General features: G+C 31.9%; 2 protein-coding genes across 2 annotated transcripts; one reads left to right on the top strand and one right to left on the bottom strand.

Annotated features, from left to right (window-relative positions):
* Nucleotides 1–4,146: 4,146 nt before the first annotated feature.
* LOC106776018 (DEAD-box ATP-dependent RNA helicase 20) lies at nt 4,147–13,147 on the top strand. Its single transcript, XM_014663311.2, has 15 exons — nt 4,147–4,587; nt 5,444–5,536; nt 5,672–5,836; nt 5,966–6,061; nt 6,453–6,527; nt 7,293–7,454; nt 8,074–8,154; nt 8,551–8,649; nt 8,829–8,924; nt 10,468–10,599; nt 11,561–11,635; nt 11,859–11,948; nt 12,034–12,108; nt 12,456–12,687; nt 12,808–13,147. The coding sequence occupies exons 1-14, from the start codon at nt 4,279–4,281 to the stop codon at nt 12,630–12,632; spliced, it is 1,725 nt and encodes a 574-aa protein (XP_014518797.1). The 5' UTR covers nt 4,147–4,278; the 3' UTR covers nt 12,633–12,687; nt 12,808–13,147.
* Nucleotides 13,148–13,741: 594 nt separating this feature from the next.
* On the bottom strand, nt 13,742–15,908 carry LOC106774793 (protein NETWORKED 4A). The gene has a single exon (XM_014661829.2). It carries the CDS (start codon nt 15,566–15,568, stop codon nt 14,051–14,053), a length of 1,518 nt encoding a protein of 505 aa, XP_014517315.2. The 5' UTR covers nt 15,569–15,908; the 3' UTR covers nt 13,742–14,050.
* Between the last annotated feature and the right edge of the window lie 306 nt (nt 15,909–16,214).

Raw genomic sequence — 16,214 nt, forward strand, 5'->3', positions numbered from 1 at the left:
AAACTTATATTTAAAAGCAATTAAGTGTAAAAAGATATTGATATTCTTGATTAAAAAAATTATTAAGACAAAATTGTTTAAGTTAAACTTGTTTTGAAGTTTAACATAATTATTAATGAAATAATTCTATCAAATGAACTGTTTAGGAATGAAGTTTAACATAATTATCTCAAACAGACCTCATTGAACGTTAATACATATATAATACTTAAACAAGAACTTCTAACACTTTTAATACATATACTAAATAGTACTTTATTGTTTGTTATATTGTGTTTTCTTTTTTTTTTTCTGATCATTAAAATAGGTTAAAGGATAGAAAAAAATCTATTTTTTCAATGCTTTCCAATGCACAAATACTAGAGTTGCTTCTATAAGAAACAACATAACATCTAACTTTGTACCTAAAAGTTATCCATCATACATGAAAATTAATATTCTAAATAATATTTTTTTTGAAGAAGTTTATACACGAAAAAAGGAGAACAATAATATAAGAATTATTATTGTTTTTATGTTATATTTATTTTCTCTAAAGCTTAGATAGACTTTCTCTTTTAAAAAGAAAAATTTTATTATAAGTTTTCATATATTTATCGTATTGAAAATATATTCTTGGAGTAATAATTTATACTTATCTTTTAAAAACACTTAATTGTTTTTTTTATATTAAGAAGTAAATTAAAATATTTATTAATGTAATTCACTGGAACTAAACTATATAATTACTTGGACTAGTTAAACGGGTGAAGTTTATCCAAGTAGTGAGATTAGTTTGTAAAATCAGAAGTAATCAATCTCTTTTGTAATCTTTTTAAAGATTAATAAAACTTTTTAATGTTACTTAAGAAAAAACTAATCATAAAAATAAATTTTCATTCTTACTTTCATATTAAAAACTTTTTAAAGATTTATAAAAATATTTAAATGTTAAACACTTCTCACAAACTGTCTAATTCCTAAAAAAAAATCTAATACTTATTTGTAAAAAAAATAAAAAATTATTCAAATCTTCCTTTTTAGGTTAACTCAGGTTCTAAAGTTTGAATTGATAAATTCTGTATTATTTATTAGACTCTTACAAGTGTCAAAATTCTCATACCACATGCATGTTTTAAAAGTGCGTTTTTAAGAGTGGGGCAGAGAAGCCACCACCATGTTAATAAATACTGAGGAATTTGAGAGTCAAATGATGTATGTGTTATTAGTCCATTTATGCTAATCATTAGGTTAGATATTGGATAGTTCTTCCACAATAATTTACTATCTGCTTTTGTTGCAAAAAGACTGACACGGCTACCGCTGTGTTTTATTTGATATTTTAAATGCGTTTTTACGATTAATATTGGAGTAAAAATGTATCAAATAGTATAAATAATCTAAATATTATTAAGAAACGTTTTTAAAATATTAAATAAATTTAACAAAATTTAGTTAAAAGGATTAAATTCATATATTTCTATAGTTGGAAGATTAAATTAAATCAAAGTTTTGAGAAAAAACTAATTTTAATTTTTACTGAAATTAAGAGACAAAAATATATTTAATTTTTTTTTTTAATTGTAGGTATTGTGTCTTGGATTATTCACATATCACATCTAATGATGTCGTTGGTTGAAATTTAAAGGATGAGGTTATCTATCAAATCTCACATCAAATCTTTATTTTTTTATTTTTAATTTCAAACAGAATTGTGTCAACATGTTAGTTTCACATCATTCCAATTAATGTAAGCAGCAACTAAATAAAATTATCTTTGCCTAACACAATTAGAAATGTAGTAAATTTGGTGTTAAATTTCATTTGTTTTAAAACTATTAAGATCTGAGTAAAAAAAATCAAGTCCATTTATTTTATAGATTATATATGAACTTCAATCATATTACTTATCTCCGGAAAAAATTATAACACTAAAAAGGTTTATCTGTAAAAAAAATTAATGTGAAAATAATTTTAAATGGTTAAGTATTAAGTTTAATTTAATTAAGTATAATTTTATTTATTATATATTATTCAAACCATATGGCTTTGTTCACTTGCGAGACTTTAGAGAAGATGATTGGGAGGGAATGATTGAATGAATTTGAGAAAATTTGAAGATAATTTTTTTTGTTGTTTATTTGAATAGATTTAGTAAAGTTTGTAAAAATTAATGTAGAATTTGATTGGTGTGACAGATTTAAAAATTTTATTTGATTGGTAGAAAGTAAAAATTATCAAAATGTTCCTATTTATTAAAGTAATAAAATATTATAATTGTTAAGGTTATATTTAATTATAAAAATGTTAATAAAGAGTAAAAAATTAAAAGAAATTAATAAAATTAATTTTTAAAATGTAAAAAAAATTATAGTTTAGTAAAATGAAGTTATTTTTAAATGTCACCAAATCTCCCCATAAAAATAAGTCACCAAAACAATTTTTAAAATGTAAAAAAATATAATTTAGTAAAAGATTTAACATATACTTTTTTTATTTCAGTCTTAATTTGTTGATAGAAAAACAATGCATATATATGGAAGTAGGATTTGGATCTTTATATGAATAAAAATATTTTAATAGTAATTAACATCCTTAAATTGAAGCTAGTAATTTTTTTTTCTTCTTTCTAACATGAATAAAAACACATTTTTATTGATGTTTAAATTAATAAAAACACATTTTAAAGTGGGACGGACATTTGTGTTGTAAAAAAACTAATATTGACTCTTAAAATGAGATATTTTTAAATATTTTTTATGTTCGTGGAGGAGAAGCTGACGTATAATTCGAATTAGATATCAGGGGTTGTAGTTAACGTCTAAAGGTAATAAAATATTGACTTTTTAATTTTTTATGCAGATCGTTTAACGTTTGATCTTGGGGAGTCGACATCTATATCTTATTTGATGTCGGAAACCTATTTAACCAACTTCTATAATAACGCTTTATTTACTAAATTGTCACCGGTGATTTTTAAGTTGGATTTTTTTTTTCGTTAAATGTTAAACGCGTGACGTTAAACATTATTTTTGTTGTAGTAATAATTACAATTTTATTATGATTGATTGATGTGTTATTTACATCATAGTGAGAAAAGGTGGTTAAACATGTAAAGTTGAATGAAAAAAATATTAATATAATTTAAGTGTATCATTATTAATGATAAATCAAAGGTATTATAATAAAAATAATTTGATAGATTGGATTATCTTAACAATTTAGTTTGACTTTTGTATTCAACTCATGATAATTTTATTTTGACAAGTTTATTTTTAGCGTGCTATCAACTGTAATGTTGAATGCATTGCATTACAATTTAAACATATATTAATGCATGTCGAATGATAATGACCATACAAGTCGAGGAAATAATAACTTTATATTAAACTAAATACAAATGTATATGGAATTACTTTTTAGAAAAAGAGACGAAAAAAATATTAAATACAGAAATTGTGATCTTTGTGTAATTTTATATTTGTTAAACATTATATAATTCTGATATTTGATTGTTGTAATAGAAGATAAACAATCAATTTTACTAAAGCATACTCCCTTAAAACTTTTTAAGTTTTTCAATTATAGTATCCCATTTAATCGCGAGATATGTAAAACAGAACAAATTAACAAATTTCAAATAATTTATTATGAGACTCATACAAAAAGGAGCAAATACAAATATATAAAAAAGGATATTTTTTGTGTATATAATTTTTATTTCCATTTTACTCTAATGCTTCATTCTATATACACAATTTTAATTCTTATTTTATCTTTTATTTATATATACAGATGTATAACCTTTTCTCTATAAATAAAAAGGATATATTTTTGTATACACATTTTTTATTCTCATTTTATTCTTTATATATATATATATATATATATATATAATATCTTTTTTTATATAATTTTTATTCCATTTTATTCTTTATAATATAATTATTAACCATTTTTTTAAAATAATTAACATTTTAAAATATTTTATATAAAATTATCGAGACAATTTTTTTTTTTTTTACAAAAAAAGTATATTTTTATTTTGTAAATTTGGATCAAAATAAAATCTTACTTTTATAACTCACACGTGGCTTTGTGCTATAGGTTAAAATCAGTTTTTGTTTGTAGTTTGGGTTTCGACGTGAAGTTGTAAGCCCATAGAGAGAGAGAGTGTGTGTGAGGACACTCATCATCGTTCTTTCGTTATTATCGTTATCATATTTCACTTCACTCCCTCACCCCTTTTATTTCTTACCAAGAAGAGCAACTACAACAACAAGAAGATTACGCCAAACGATGTCGTATGTGCCTCCGCACCTCCGAAATAACGGCTCCGCCACCGTCGCCACCGCCAGAACCCCCTCCGTAACCCTAGACAACAACAACCACCACCACCACAACCTTAACAACCACCACAAGCTTGCATTCACCTCCAACAACAACAACACCACCAACGCCAATGGCTCTCCCTCGCTCCCCTCCTTCCACAATGCCTCTCGCTGGAGCTCCGCCGCACCTCCGTCGCCGAGGATTTTCGCCACACCTGACCCCGTCTTCCCGCAATGGCAACCCTCTGAACGCGCTTCGCGCATGACTCCGGAGCAGGTCCCAATCCAATCTCTGTTTTCCCGTCTTTTCTGTCCAGTCTCGTATCTCACGGGCTTCTCTCTCTATTGACCTTTTGATTTCAATATTTTTTTTGGAGCAACGTGAGTTTCTTTTCAAATTCGCGTGGTTAGGGTTTTTCTTGAATCTCGGCGGAGGAAAATTGTGTTTCAATTGAAGTGCGTGCGTGTTTATGGAAATTGCTAATTTGCTTGTCAGTTCAGGAAGCTGATTACGAGGACTGAGGGTTCGGATTAATCTGAGCGAGGCTTATAGTAAAATGCAATGCTTTGCTTGTAACGATGACAATCCGAGTAATTTTTTTACTACATGTATAAAGTTGAAGGCTTTCTTTGAATTTGAAACTGTACGGCAGAGTGGTATTGTCATGAAGTGAGTAAGGGCTTTTTTTTTTGGTCTAGCTGAAAAGTTTAACATGACTATTAAGGTTGACATCCCTGTTGGAAGGTTGTCTGCATTTAGTCTGTAACTATGCCTAGTAAGCGTAGGATATATGTCGGGAAAATAAGTAAATGAAGTTTGCTTGAACTTTGTGGTTGGTTGAGGACTATTACAGAATTTCTTCTTCTTCTTCTTCCTCAGTTTACTGAACGCTGATGAGTTTTTCCTTTTGTTTGTCCTTCTCTTTTTTACTTTGGCCTAATAATCTCTCCCTCTTTCACCTGCTTTTGATTTGACAGTCTCAATTTGTACTCTTTTCCAATACCTTTAATAGAGTTGTTATTTATCTTCTGGTTATTTTATCTCGATGTTTGGTTGTCTTCCTGATTTGTCTTTTTGTGTGACTAGACAAACAAATATTGATTACTGAAATTCATGTGCTTGTCATGTCCAGATTGAAGAGGTCCGTTCCCGGCTTAATCTTGATGTTACTGTTGCATCTGATTCTCCTCCTGCACCTGCACCAATAGAATCGTTTACTGATATGGTATTTAGTTTTGTTAACATTTAATCGTATTCATATTTTTCTAGGTACTTATAAGGTGTTTGTACCGATTTTTTTTTGGAACTGTTATTTAATTTGTTGCAAACGTGTTTGCAATTGTGAACTTCTTGTTCTTAGTGTTTGCACTCAAGTATCATGAAGGATATTGCTTACCATGAATACACCAGGCCAACTTCGATCCAGGCACAAGCCATGCCAATTGCTCTCAGTGGAAGGGATCTATTGGGTTGTGCTGAAACTGGAAGTGGAAAGACTGCAGCTTTCACAATTCCTATGATACAGGTCAGAACTTATTAGACATGACATATTGGACAGAATTCATCTTTAGATATTGTATATTTGTGGAAAAGAAAGCAAATATATATGATCAAACTTTTAGTTGTGATTTAATTTTTCTCCTTCCATTTTTAGCATTGCTTAGCCCAACCTTCAATTCGGCGCAATGATGGTCCTCTGGCATTAGTTTTGGCTCCTACCAGAGAACTCGCTCAACAAATAGAAAAGGAGGTGATATATGTATTTGTTTTTGTTGTGGATGAATAATGGGTAAACTGGGGACAAAATTATTGTTTATTTCTCCCATCATGTAATGATTTTTAAACTCTCTCCTAATGATTTTCATATGTCTAGGTTCACCGCTTGTCTACCCTACATGCTTTTTACCTTTTTGAAATTTGGATCTTACTAAATATTGTCGGTAGTAGTACAAGATTCTTGCTATCTTACTTTCGAATTACATGTTTTGTTTTGAGCTTGACATCCTCACGTATTATGCCTGAAAACATGTTCTACATTAGGTCATTTCGAACTTAATATTTTTCCTTTCTATTTAGTACTTAATAATTTTCCTTTCCCAACTATCAGCTTTTCTTTTCATTCTTGTTTTGATTTTTGGTAGGTTAAAGCTTTTAGCAGATCCCTCGAGTCATTAAAAACTGCTATTGTTGTGGGCGGAACAAACATTGAAAAGCAGGTAATAAATGTTGACATAATCTTTATTTCGTGGCTATTTTGCCTGCTGTTTTAAAAGTTTGCAAAAGATAAATGATGGTATTATTTGTTTTTTTCCTGATGTGTTAAGTATGATCTGACAGCATCATAAAAGTCTTTGTATGTTAATTATGCATAAGCTTTTGCAATATTTAATGTCATTTTTATGTTTTTCCTTTGGAACTTGGAGATGCTGTGTACTCAGTTTTGCATAGCTAGCTCTCCTGATGTGCCTGATATTTATGTTATTTATATGACGGACTTATATGACGTGTTTCCAGTTGTTGATACAACTATTCTTAAAAGGTACAGGATACAAAACATGTAGGATACAGAGTTATGTATATAGTAAAATTTATAAAACATACAGATATACAATTATAATTATGCAAATGCAACGTTAAAATAAAGATATGATGTAGTTGGCAATATCTAACACTGGATACATCTATATTGAAGTATCTCTAAGTAGTGGTTGCTCTTTCATGTTTGTATAGAAGTATCTCTTAGTAGTGTTAGTGGGTGCTATTTCATCTTCGTATTTGGAGGAAATGCACGTGTCACTGTGTTTCATAGTTTAGAGGCTAGTTTGGTAGCTGGCAATGAGGACTTTGTAAATAGTGTCCTACAAAGCAAAAGTTTTTTCTACAAGGAGTCTTGCAACAAATTTTATTTCAAGTTTAATTAAGCTATACTTCTTGAAGGTAACATAGTTTTCTGTGTGTTCTCTTTCTGGTCTCTATGACAGAGGGCAGAACTTAGAGCAGGGATTGAAATAGCAGTTGCCACGCCAGGAAGATTCATTGATCACTTGCAACAAGGCAATACTTCCCTCTCTAGAATTTCTTTTGTTGTTCTAGACGAAGCAGATAGAATGCTGGATATGGGTTTTGAACCACAGATAAGAGAGGTCTGTATTTTGAGCTTTTTGTTTGTATTTGGGCTCTTTTTTATTTTCTTGACGGCTTCATACCTAATGTAAGATAACTAGTGTGACCTATTTGTGGTGTTTGTGCTCTCTTTACGGTGTTTTCAAAACTTTTGTTTCCTCATAACTTTTCCCCTCTCTATTTAAATTGTTGCCGTTTTGAAGTCAAGCTATCGACGCTACACTAGAACTAGTTATATTGAGTTGCACTTCTTTAAACATTTAACTGGAGAAGATGTCCTTCAATCAGAAAGCATAGAGAGGTTACAATGTTACACTTTTTGAAGAAAAATTAGCAATAAAAATTGTGTCTCTTTTTGGACAAAACTTAATTTTCATCTCCAATTTAATCTTCTACAACGTTTATTTAGTTTGTACCTTAGTTTGATTTTTGTGATCTATCTTTTATGACAATGCTTGAAATTTGTGTATGTTATTTTTGTATATATATTATGGTCCCATTGGAATGGGTTATCAGCAATAGTTCTAATATTATGATAACCTTTATTTTGTTTCAGTATAACATTTTCGTGTTAAATTAATAATAGTCGCCTTTTCTAGATTACTCAAGAAAATATGAATATTCTAATATTATCCTCAGGTAATGAGAAGTCTTCCTGAGAAGCATCAAACATTGCTTTTTAGTGCAACAATGCCTGTGGAGATTGAAGCATTAGCAAAGGTCAGGTTTCCTTCATTGTTGACAGAAAATTTTCAACGTTGTTATTTTTGTCGTTATACAAATTCTAAAATAATGAAGTTTGGTATTCTGATTTGAAAAAAATGCGTAGGCATACAATAATTCTATCATTAATTATTTGCTTTTTGCATAATTTCGTAAGCAGCCTAGCTACTTGATAATAACATGTAGCACATTAGATGTGTGGTAATTGAAGTATAGTTATTCTTTTTAGGATATTCTATTTTATCTTTTTTTTTTCCATGATTCTCTTCCTTAAAATTAAATATATCCCCAAAATACATTCTTTTGAATATTATATTTAGCAATATATTTCTTTGTATGCTCAGTTGTGGAAGAAATATTTTTGGTGTTCACCAATCATTTGTTTAATTTCAGGAGTACTTGGCTAGTTCGGTGCAAGTGAAAGTGGGGAAAGTGAGTAGCCCAACAACTAATGTTTCACAAACGCTTGTGAAAATTTCTGAAAACGAGAAGGTTTGTTTTTTTACCTTAAAAATGAAATATATTTGTGAATAGTTGGACACTAAACGTTTAGTTTCATGCTTCCAAGAAGGCAGTCATTGGTTTCAAAGATTTTGTTTTTAATGTTTCTAGGTTCTGTTTTCATGATCCATGTTTTCACTCTGTTCTGAAATCTTGTATTGTTATTGTAGATTGACCGACTTCTAGACTTACTTGTAGAGGATGCATCACAGGCTGAAAAATGTGGTCATCCATTTCCATTAACAATTGTGTTTGTTGAGAGGAAGGTATGCTTTGTTTTGTGATCCTGATATGCATCAATATAGTTGAAGATACAAAGGAATTAGAATATATTTGAGAGTATGTTTCCCTCTCTTCGTATTTCATATTTATAATCACTTTGGATACATCAAGTACCATATATGAGAGGGAAGAAAAGAGAATTCAGAAAGATCCATCTAGGAATTAGGTCCAACACAACACAACTTCTTGTAATATTTCCTATTTATTTTAGCACTCCCCCTTAAGTTGGACCATACAAATTGTATATGCTTAGCTTGGAACAAATAAATTTAATCTGAGGGCCTTTCACGGATTTTGTTTATACATTTGCAAGTTGATCATTTGATCCAACAAACTTAGTGCAAATTTCCTTGGACATTGAATTGGAAGCAATTTGGAGAGCAACTTGATTATCATAATACATCTTCATCGATTGAATGTCACAAAAACCTAATTCTTGGAGGAACTATTGCCCTAATAAGCTCACTAATGAGGGATACCATTGCTCTGTACTCAACTTTAGTAGATGATCAGATAACGACATTTTACTAGAGCATCTATCTATATGAGAACTAGCCCAATCAATGTTAAAACATCCAAAGATTTGGATATTCCCTTTATCTTCATAGAGTAGTCCTTGTGCTGGAGTCTTTTTGAGATATCTTAGAATAGGAATGACAACATTCTAGTGATCAACACAAGGATTTTGCATGAATGAACTTCAACTGCAAAAGACAAATATGGTCTGGTAAAAGTGAGATAAATAAGTTTTTCAATCAGTCTTCTATATCTTTCTAGGTTAGAGAAAACCTATCCTGTGTCTTATTTGATGTCCAGCATTCCTTTGACATATTACTACTTCCTTTGATTGAGCTAGTTCTATGCTAAAATCTTTTTTGAGATTTCCCAGATCCTTGATCTGAAAATGATTGCACAGTGTCCTTTATTGAGAGATTTTTGTAGCATCATTCCCTATTATAACTATACCATCAACATACACTATTAAGTACACATTTTCCAAGGGAGGTATGACAATAGAAAACAGAGTGGTTTGCCTCACTGTGTTTCAATCCCAAAGGATTGAACAGTGTGGTTAAACTTTTCAAACCAAGCATGTAGAGATTGTTTGAGACCATAGAAAGATCAGTGCAACTTACAAACCAAAGTAAACTCCCCCTAAGCAACAAACTCAAGAAGTTGTGCCATGAAGACTTCTTCCCCAAGATAGCCATATAGAAAAACATGTTCACTATTTAATTGATGAAGACGCCAATGAAGAATGACTGCCATGGCAATGTAAGAATCTATGTAAACGGATGAATCAACTAAGAGATGATTAAGCTCTTCTGGACATTTTTTTCATACTTTCCTGTCTCAAGTCTGGGTATTGAAGATCTAAGTGGATTAGTTCCGAAAATTGGTAATCATAGATAGTTATGCAAGAGGTTCATACATCAAGTTTTTGTTTATGGTCTTGAAAATCTGATAGATTGTTTGAAAATTGATGTGTGCATGCTTCTTGTTATTTGTTTTTTAATGTGTACATAGACAAGGTGCGATGAAGTTGCTGAAGCATTGGTAGCTCAAGGATTATCTGCAGTTTCTCTTCATGGTGGTCGCAGTCAGAGTGAAAGAGAGGCTGCCTTGCATGATTTTCGGAGTGGCTCTACCAACATTTTGGTAATCTCTACTACCAGTGCATATTACTCAATTTTTTTAGCATTTCTTCCCGTCTACAATCTGATTCTATACATCATGTAGCAGTATTAAGAACATTGTTGAAAATAACTCTGCTATGACTTGTCTAAATATAGTGTTGGGCTTGTTTTATTCCCTGATTGCTAAATGACATTTCTTGTTGTATCAAACGGAGAAAGAAGAAAATGTTAAGGGCAATGTTGTTTCTGCCATGTTGTATTTTCTACACGATTAAGATATTGATTGGATAAAGTATTTCAATTACCATCAAATTCAAAAAACTATTTAAATATCAAATAATTGTTAGAAATTAAAAAAAGTCAATGTTGATAAATTTTTGTAATTGATATTGATTGACGTAACTTTTTGGTCAAAGTTCTTCAATATTTTTTATTTTATATTTGCAAAACTTTTTCTCACTTTACATTAAACAATATTATTTCAACTTATGAAATGTTAGATCGAGTTCAATCCAAATAAGATAGCACTAGGTCGGTATGGTGTAAGGTTAAGTTGAGTCAATTTGGGTCTAGCTTGAGCCAAGTAGGCCTTGATCTAGGTTGAGTTAAGTTGACCCAGGCCTAGGACGAGCTGTGTGTGTGTCCTGACCTAGGTAGAACCAAACTTTGAAGACCAAAATATGAATTTGATAGTGTGAAGAATTTCAAATTCTTAATATAAACTTCTTTATTTTTAAGTAATCAAATTACTCTAATAAAATTTTAGAATTTTAATTTCTTTCAAAAATTTGGTACCCAAAAAATATATTTTGTCATAAAGCTTTTGAAATTCTTAAAATAAACGGAACTACCTTCTTAAAATTCCTTATCCAAACACACTGTTTGGTAATTCTTGTTAAAATATTGAAATCTTAACAATTTTGCATAATTACTTTAAAAAGGCTCAGGTACCTTTCATCCACTAACTATATTGTACGATTCAGGTTGCTACTGATGTTGCATCTCGTGGCTTGGATGTCACTGGAGTGTCCCATGTCATCAATCTAGATCTTCCCAAGGTATTTCTGCTTCAAGCATATACTGATTGATTGATGACTGAATTTTATCTGTAATCCACTAGGAAAAGATTAACAGAAAGCGCACAGGTATTTTCCACTATTTGTGGGTTGCCTTTCTGCAACTGCTATGTTGGCATCTCATGTGCCTGGTATTTTTCAGTCAAATTTAATTTTCTTGACAAATGCATACCTGAAGCATCAGTTATGGCTGCCTCAATTATAGACCATGGAAGATTATGTGCACCGGATTGGAAGGACGGGGCGTGCAGGATCAACTGGATTAGCTACTTCATTTTACACTGATCGTGACATGGTGCTTGCTACTTCCTTTTTGATTGTAAAAAAGTGAACTGTATTTTTTCTTTAGATTTTAACATTAATATGGTTCTTCTCTTTAGTTCCTTGTTGCAAATATAAGGAAGGCAATAGCTGACGCCGAATCTGGGAACACGCTGACATTTGCAACCGGAAAGGTACTATATTTTTTATTCTGCCATAATATTAAGAATCTTGGAGTTCATTTGGCAAACCGTTAAAAATGAGGGTTCAAGAACTGAGTTTCTACCCATATATTAAAAGATATACTAAACAGATAACTAGTGGTTTAGAAGTCTTACGGTATTAGTAGTTTTGTTGAGACGGGCTTGTGCTACAGTAATACATCTACATTAATTTTTTTACCTTGATTAGTTATTATACATAGGCGCTGGAGGTTTGGGTCTGACGGTCCAGGATGCTCAATTTCTCCCAGAAAACTTTCATTTTCAATATATTGTATTTAACCTTATGTCACTGTTAACTTTGTACCCTTGATTTGTAGGTTGCTAGACGGAAGGAGAAAGAAGCTGCAGCTGCACAAAAAGAGGCAAATATTGCTTTATCCAAACAGTTAGGATTGGGAGCTGCTTCAATTAACATCGAAGATAAATATAAATTCATGATTACTGCCGCAAACATTAAAAGAGAGGGCGCAGCAGATAGTGCCTGGGACGATTAATGTGTTGTCTGGTGCTTCCCACATTTGATTGATGACAGCTGATAAAGCCCTTAAGGTTGGTGATATGACATTTATTTATTTTGGGGCGGGATTGTTTCCATCTTCTCAGCGGTCTGTCTCTGGTTTTTCTACAATTCTTTTTCTCTCCACCGTGCATATTGTTTGTGTTTTGCAGTGCTGGTGCATTATTGATATGATATGCTCTTCAGACCAAGTGCATTTATAGGTCTGTTGCTTCTAAGATGACGGTGATGGAGAAGTTAGTTAAGATTCCAACTCTACGCTACGTGTTCTTTTCGCATCGTTGTGGTAGGTAGCTAGCACACACTAGTGACAAGTAGCTTGCTAGACGCTTAGGTGGTTTGTAGAGTAGTCATATAGGTAGTGCATCTTTTGTAATCGTAGAAATATTCAAGTTTTTTTTTTTTTTAATTGTTTTGCGTCAAAAAATATTCCTCTATTCGCATAGATATTTCATCATTATCATGAAATGTATATATATCCTGCTTGCTGCATTTCGCAACTATGTTTCTCCGTTAGCACATTTTAGCTTTCATAGACTACCCACGAAATATATGTTGAATGAAACTTTGCAGCGTTTTTTGGGCTTAAATATTAGATGTTCTCCTCAAAATCTTATATAAGAAATAAAAGGATTCAAATGTTTGTGTGGTCGAGATTATAGAAGCAATTTTGAGAAAGTAGTGGTTTTGCAATGGAATAAATTAGATCCATAGTAGTGGTAAGGATTTATCTTTCACCTTTGATTGTTTATCAGAATCACCAAATCAAATGAGATTAATTATGTGGCTATTTAATTAATGAAACATTCGGGACATTGTATCTCTTTCTCGCTGCATACGAAACACCATGAATTTGGTTTCCTATTCACTGCGTAGTAGTTGATTGTGGGGGATTTTATTGTCCATGTACCAGAAGTGTACAAAATGTAACATTCATAAGAATTCGTATAAGTTTTAGTCTGTGATTTCAGTAACGAGTAGCTTCTATATAAAATCTTTGAATGCAGGAACAAATTACATCGTTCTCCTTTTATATGAGGAAAGTGACAGAAAATAAATTATAATTGTAAAATACATTATGAAATTATAAGAATGATAATGAGATATGATCAAATATTGTTCTGAACTGAACGGATGACATAATTTCTCACTTCCAACTAAACAGAAAGATGGAGAGCATAGAAACCTAAGCAGTTTCAGAGTAACCTCCTCAAGAAGAGTTGGTCCTGCATCGCTTCCTAACTGAACCCGAAGACACTTGGAACAAATATATGCAAACAAGCCTATCGTAAACTTGGGTGATATACATCAGACACCACAAAGTATAAGAAAGACATGACAGACACAGAAACATGAAAGGGTGGTATTGTACAAGGTCACATGCATATTGACATATCAGGTGGCCGAAACAGGAAGCCTCTTGTTTCCTCTGAAAGCCTGCCTGAGTATATCATACCTATTTCTGTAATGCTCAAGTGAGTAGCATAACTGCCTTATGGCCTCACGTTTCTCTTCAGCTCCTCCTAATATCTCAACCCTTTGCCTCTCAATCTCTTCCTCTAATATCTTACCTCTTGATCTTAGTTCTTCCACTTCTTTATGAGCCTCTTTAATCTCATTATCTCTTGATTCTATCACTTTCTTAAGTGAACCAACTTCTGCACTCAGCTTATCTCTCTCTTCCCTCTCTATTTTTTCAGACTGGATTCTTTTTACCTCTGCTTCTAAACATTGGCATTGACATTCCCATTCTTTCATCTTCTGCTCTAAAACAGTCTTTTCTCCCACCAACTTGGTTATTTCAGACTTCAAACTTGATCTCTCAAAGAACATTTTCTGTTCTACATCAGACACAAGAGCTTTTAAATCCATTACCTCATGATCCCGGTCTGCTACATTGGTTCTCATCTTTGCATGCCTTTCTAGGAGTCTTGAGTTTTCTCTTTTCTGAGCGTTGAACTTTATTTTCCAAGAAGCAACGTCCTTCTCAGCCAACTCAAGCTGTTCCTGCAATTGCTGAATAGTTTCAAACGTTTTAGTAGCCCCAAATTTCAATGAAACAACTTGCATTTCTGCAGACTCAAGTTTTTCATTGGTCATCCTTAGCTCCTCCCCAAGTTTCTTCAACTCCAAGGATTCCGCTCCCATCCTTACCCCTTCTGCAGATGAACATAATCCAACGTCACCCTTCAAATTCTCCTTTGATCTGTATATTTCAAGCTCATTCTTCAGCTTACTAATCTCCCCTTCAGAAAGCCTCAACTTCTCATTCACATTCCTTAGTTCCTGTTCATATGCATTGATCCTGGCACGAAAATCCTCTGCATTTTTCACACGTTCCTCCTCATTGAACAGTTTTTCTTTCCCCTCAGATGGTATATCAATCTCCAATTCCATCACCCTTCTGTTCATACCATTCTGATCATTTCCATTCCCAAAGAATCCTGAAAAGCTGTTCATAGAAGAGCTATCATCATAATAATCCTCATCAGATTCTGTCAAAGTAGAAGAACCATCTCCATCCTTTTGACATGCATCAAAAGCATTCACGTTCCCACCAGAACCTAGAAAGACATCGAACCCCGCGGCACGGTTGGGGGATATGCGACGCCCCATCTTCCTCGGAGAGGGAGAAGGCATGCCAGAAGGTGGCTCAGAACCACAATCTGAAACACCAGAAGCTTGTGATTGAAGATCAAACGGTGTGGAATTGTGATCATAACGTTCAACCAAAGATTTGTAGCCACGGTAGAACTCTTCAACAAGAGAGATCAACTCTGGCCTCTTCTTGTAATACATCTCAGCCTTTTGGGCAAAGGAATCTCCGTTATCTTCAATCAGCTTCTGCATTTGCCTCACGTTGCGTTCCATCTCTGTGGTTAAGGATCGTTTTGTCATGTTCTTCATGATCATTGACAAGGTGGAAAGTATGTAATGTATATGTATGTATGTACGTAGCTATATAAATGATTATGGAAGAAGATTATCTTGGTTTGAGATTTGGATGAGAAAGGTATTAGAAAACGGATGGAAAAAACAAGATTCAAACAAGAACCCTTCCCAACTTTTGCAGCGCAAACAAAAGTTGGGAATGGTGAATCCCTTTTATGTCCAGTATGTTTTGTGAGGAAGAAGAGTATTGAAAGAAGATGTTATAACATGACACCAACGTTATTTTTTTGTTTTCTTGTTTTATCTTTTCCTTGTTTAGAATGACACAGTGCCCTTAACCTTGTTAAAGCTAGATACAAATGTCTGTTTAGAACAACGGAAGATATGATTATGTTCGTTAATTATCACAGACACAGATAGATTTAATTAAGGATTACCACTGCTACATTTCTAACAACAATTTCTTAATATTTCTTGTCAGCTTCATGGATAAAATATATTTTTTATAGTCTACCAAGTTTGAAATGAAATTGAAATTTGTATTTCTTTTAAATTTTAATATATTTTTTTTTCAAATTAATAAAAATAGATATATTCTTTTTAACTTAAAAATATTAATTCGTTTTACATGTCAAATGCATTTAAGATGTAAACACATTCTTGTTTA

This window comes from Vigna radiata, chromosome 10, assembly GCF_000741045.1.
Source record: "Vigna radiata var. radiata cultivar VC1973A chromosome 10, Vradiata_ver6, whole genome shotgun sequence".
NCBI lineage: Eukaryota > Viridiplantae > Streptophyta > Magnoliopsida > Fabales > Fabaceae > Vigna > Vigna radiata.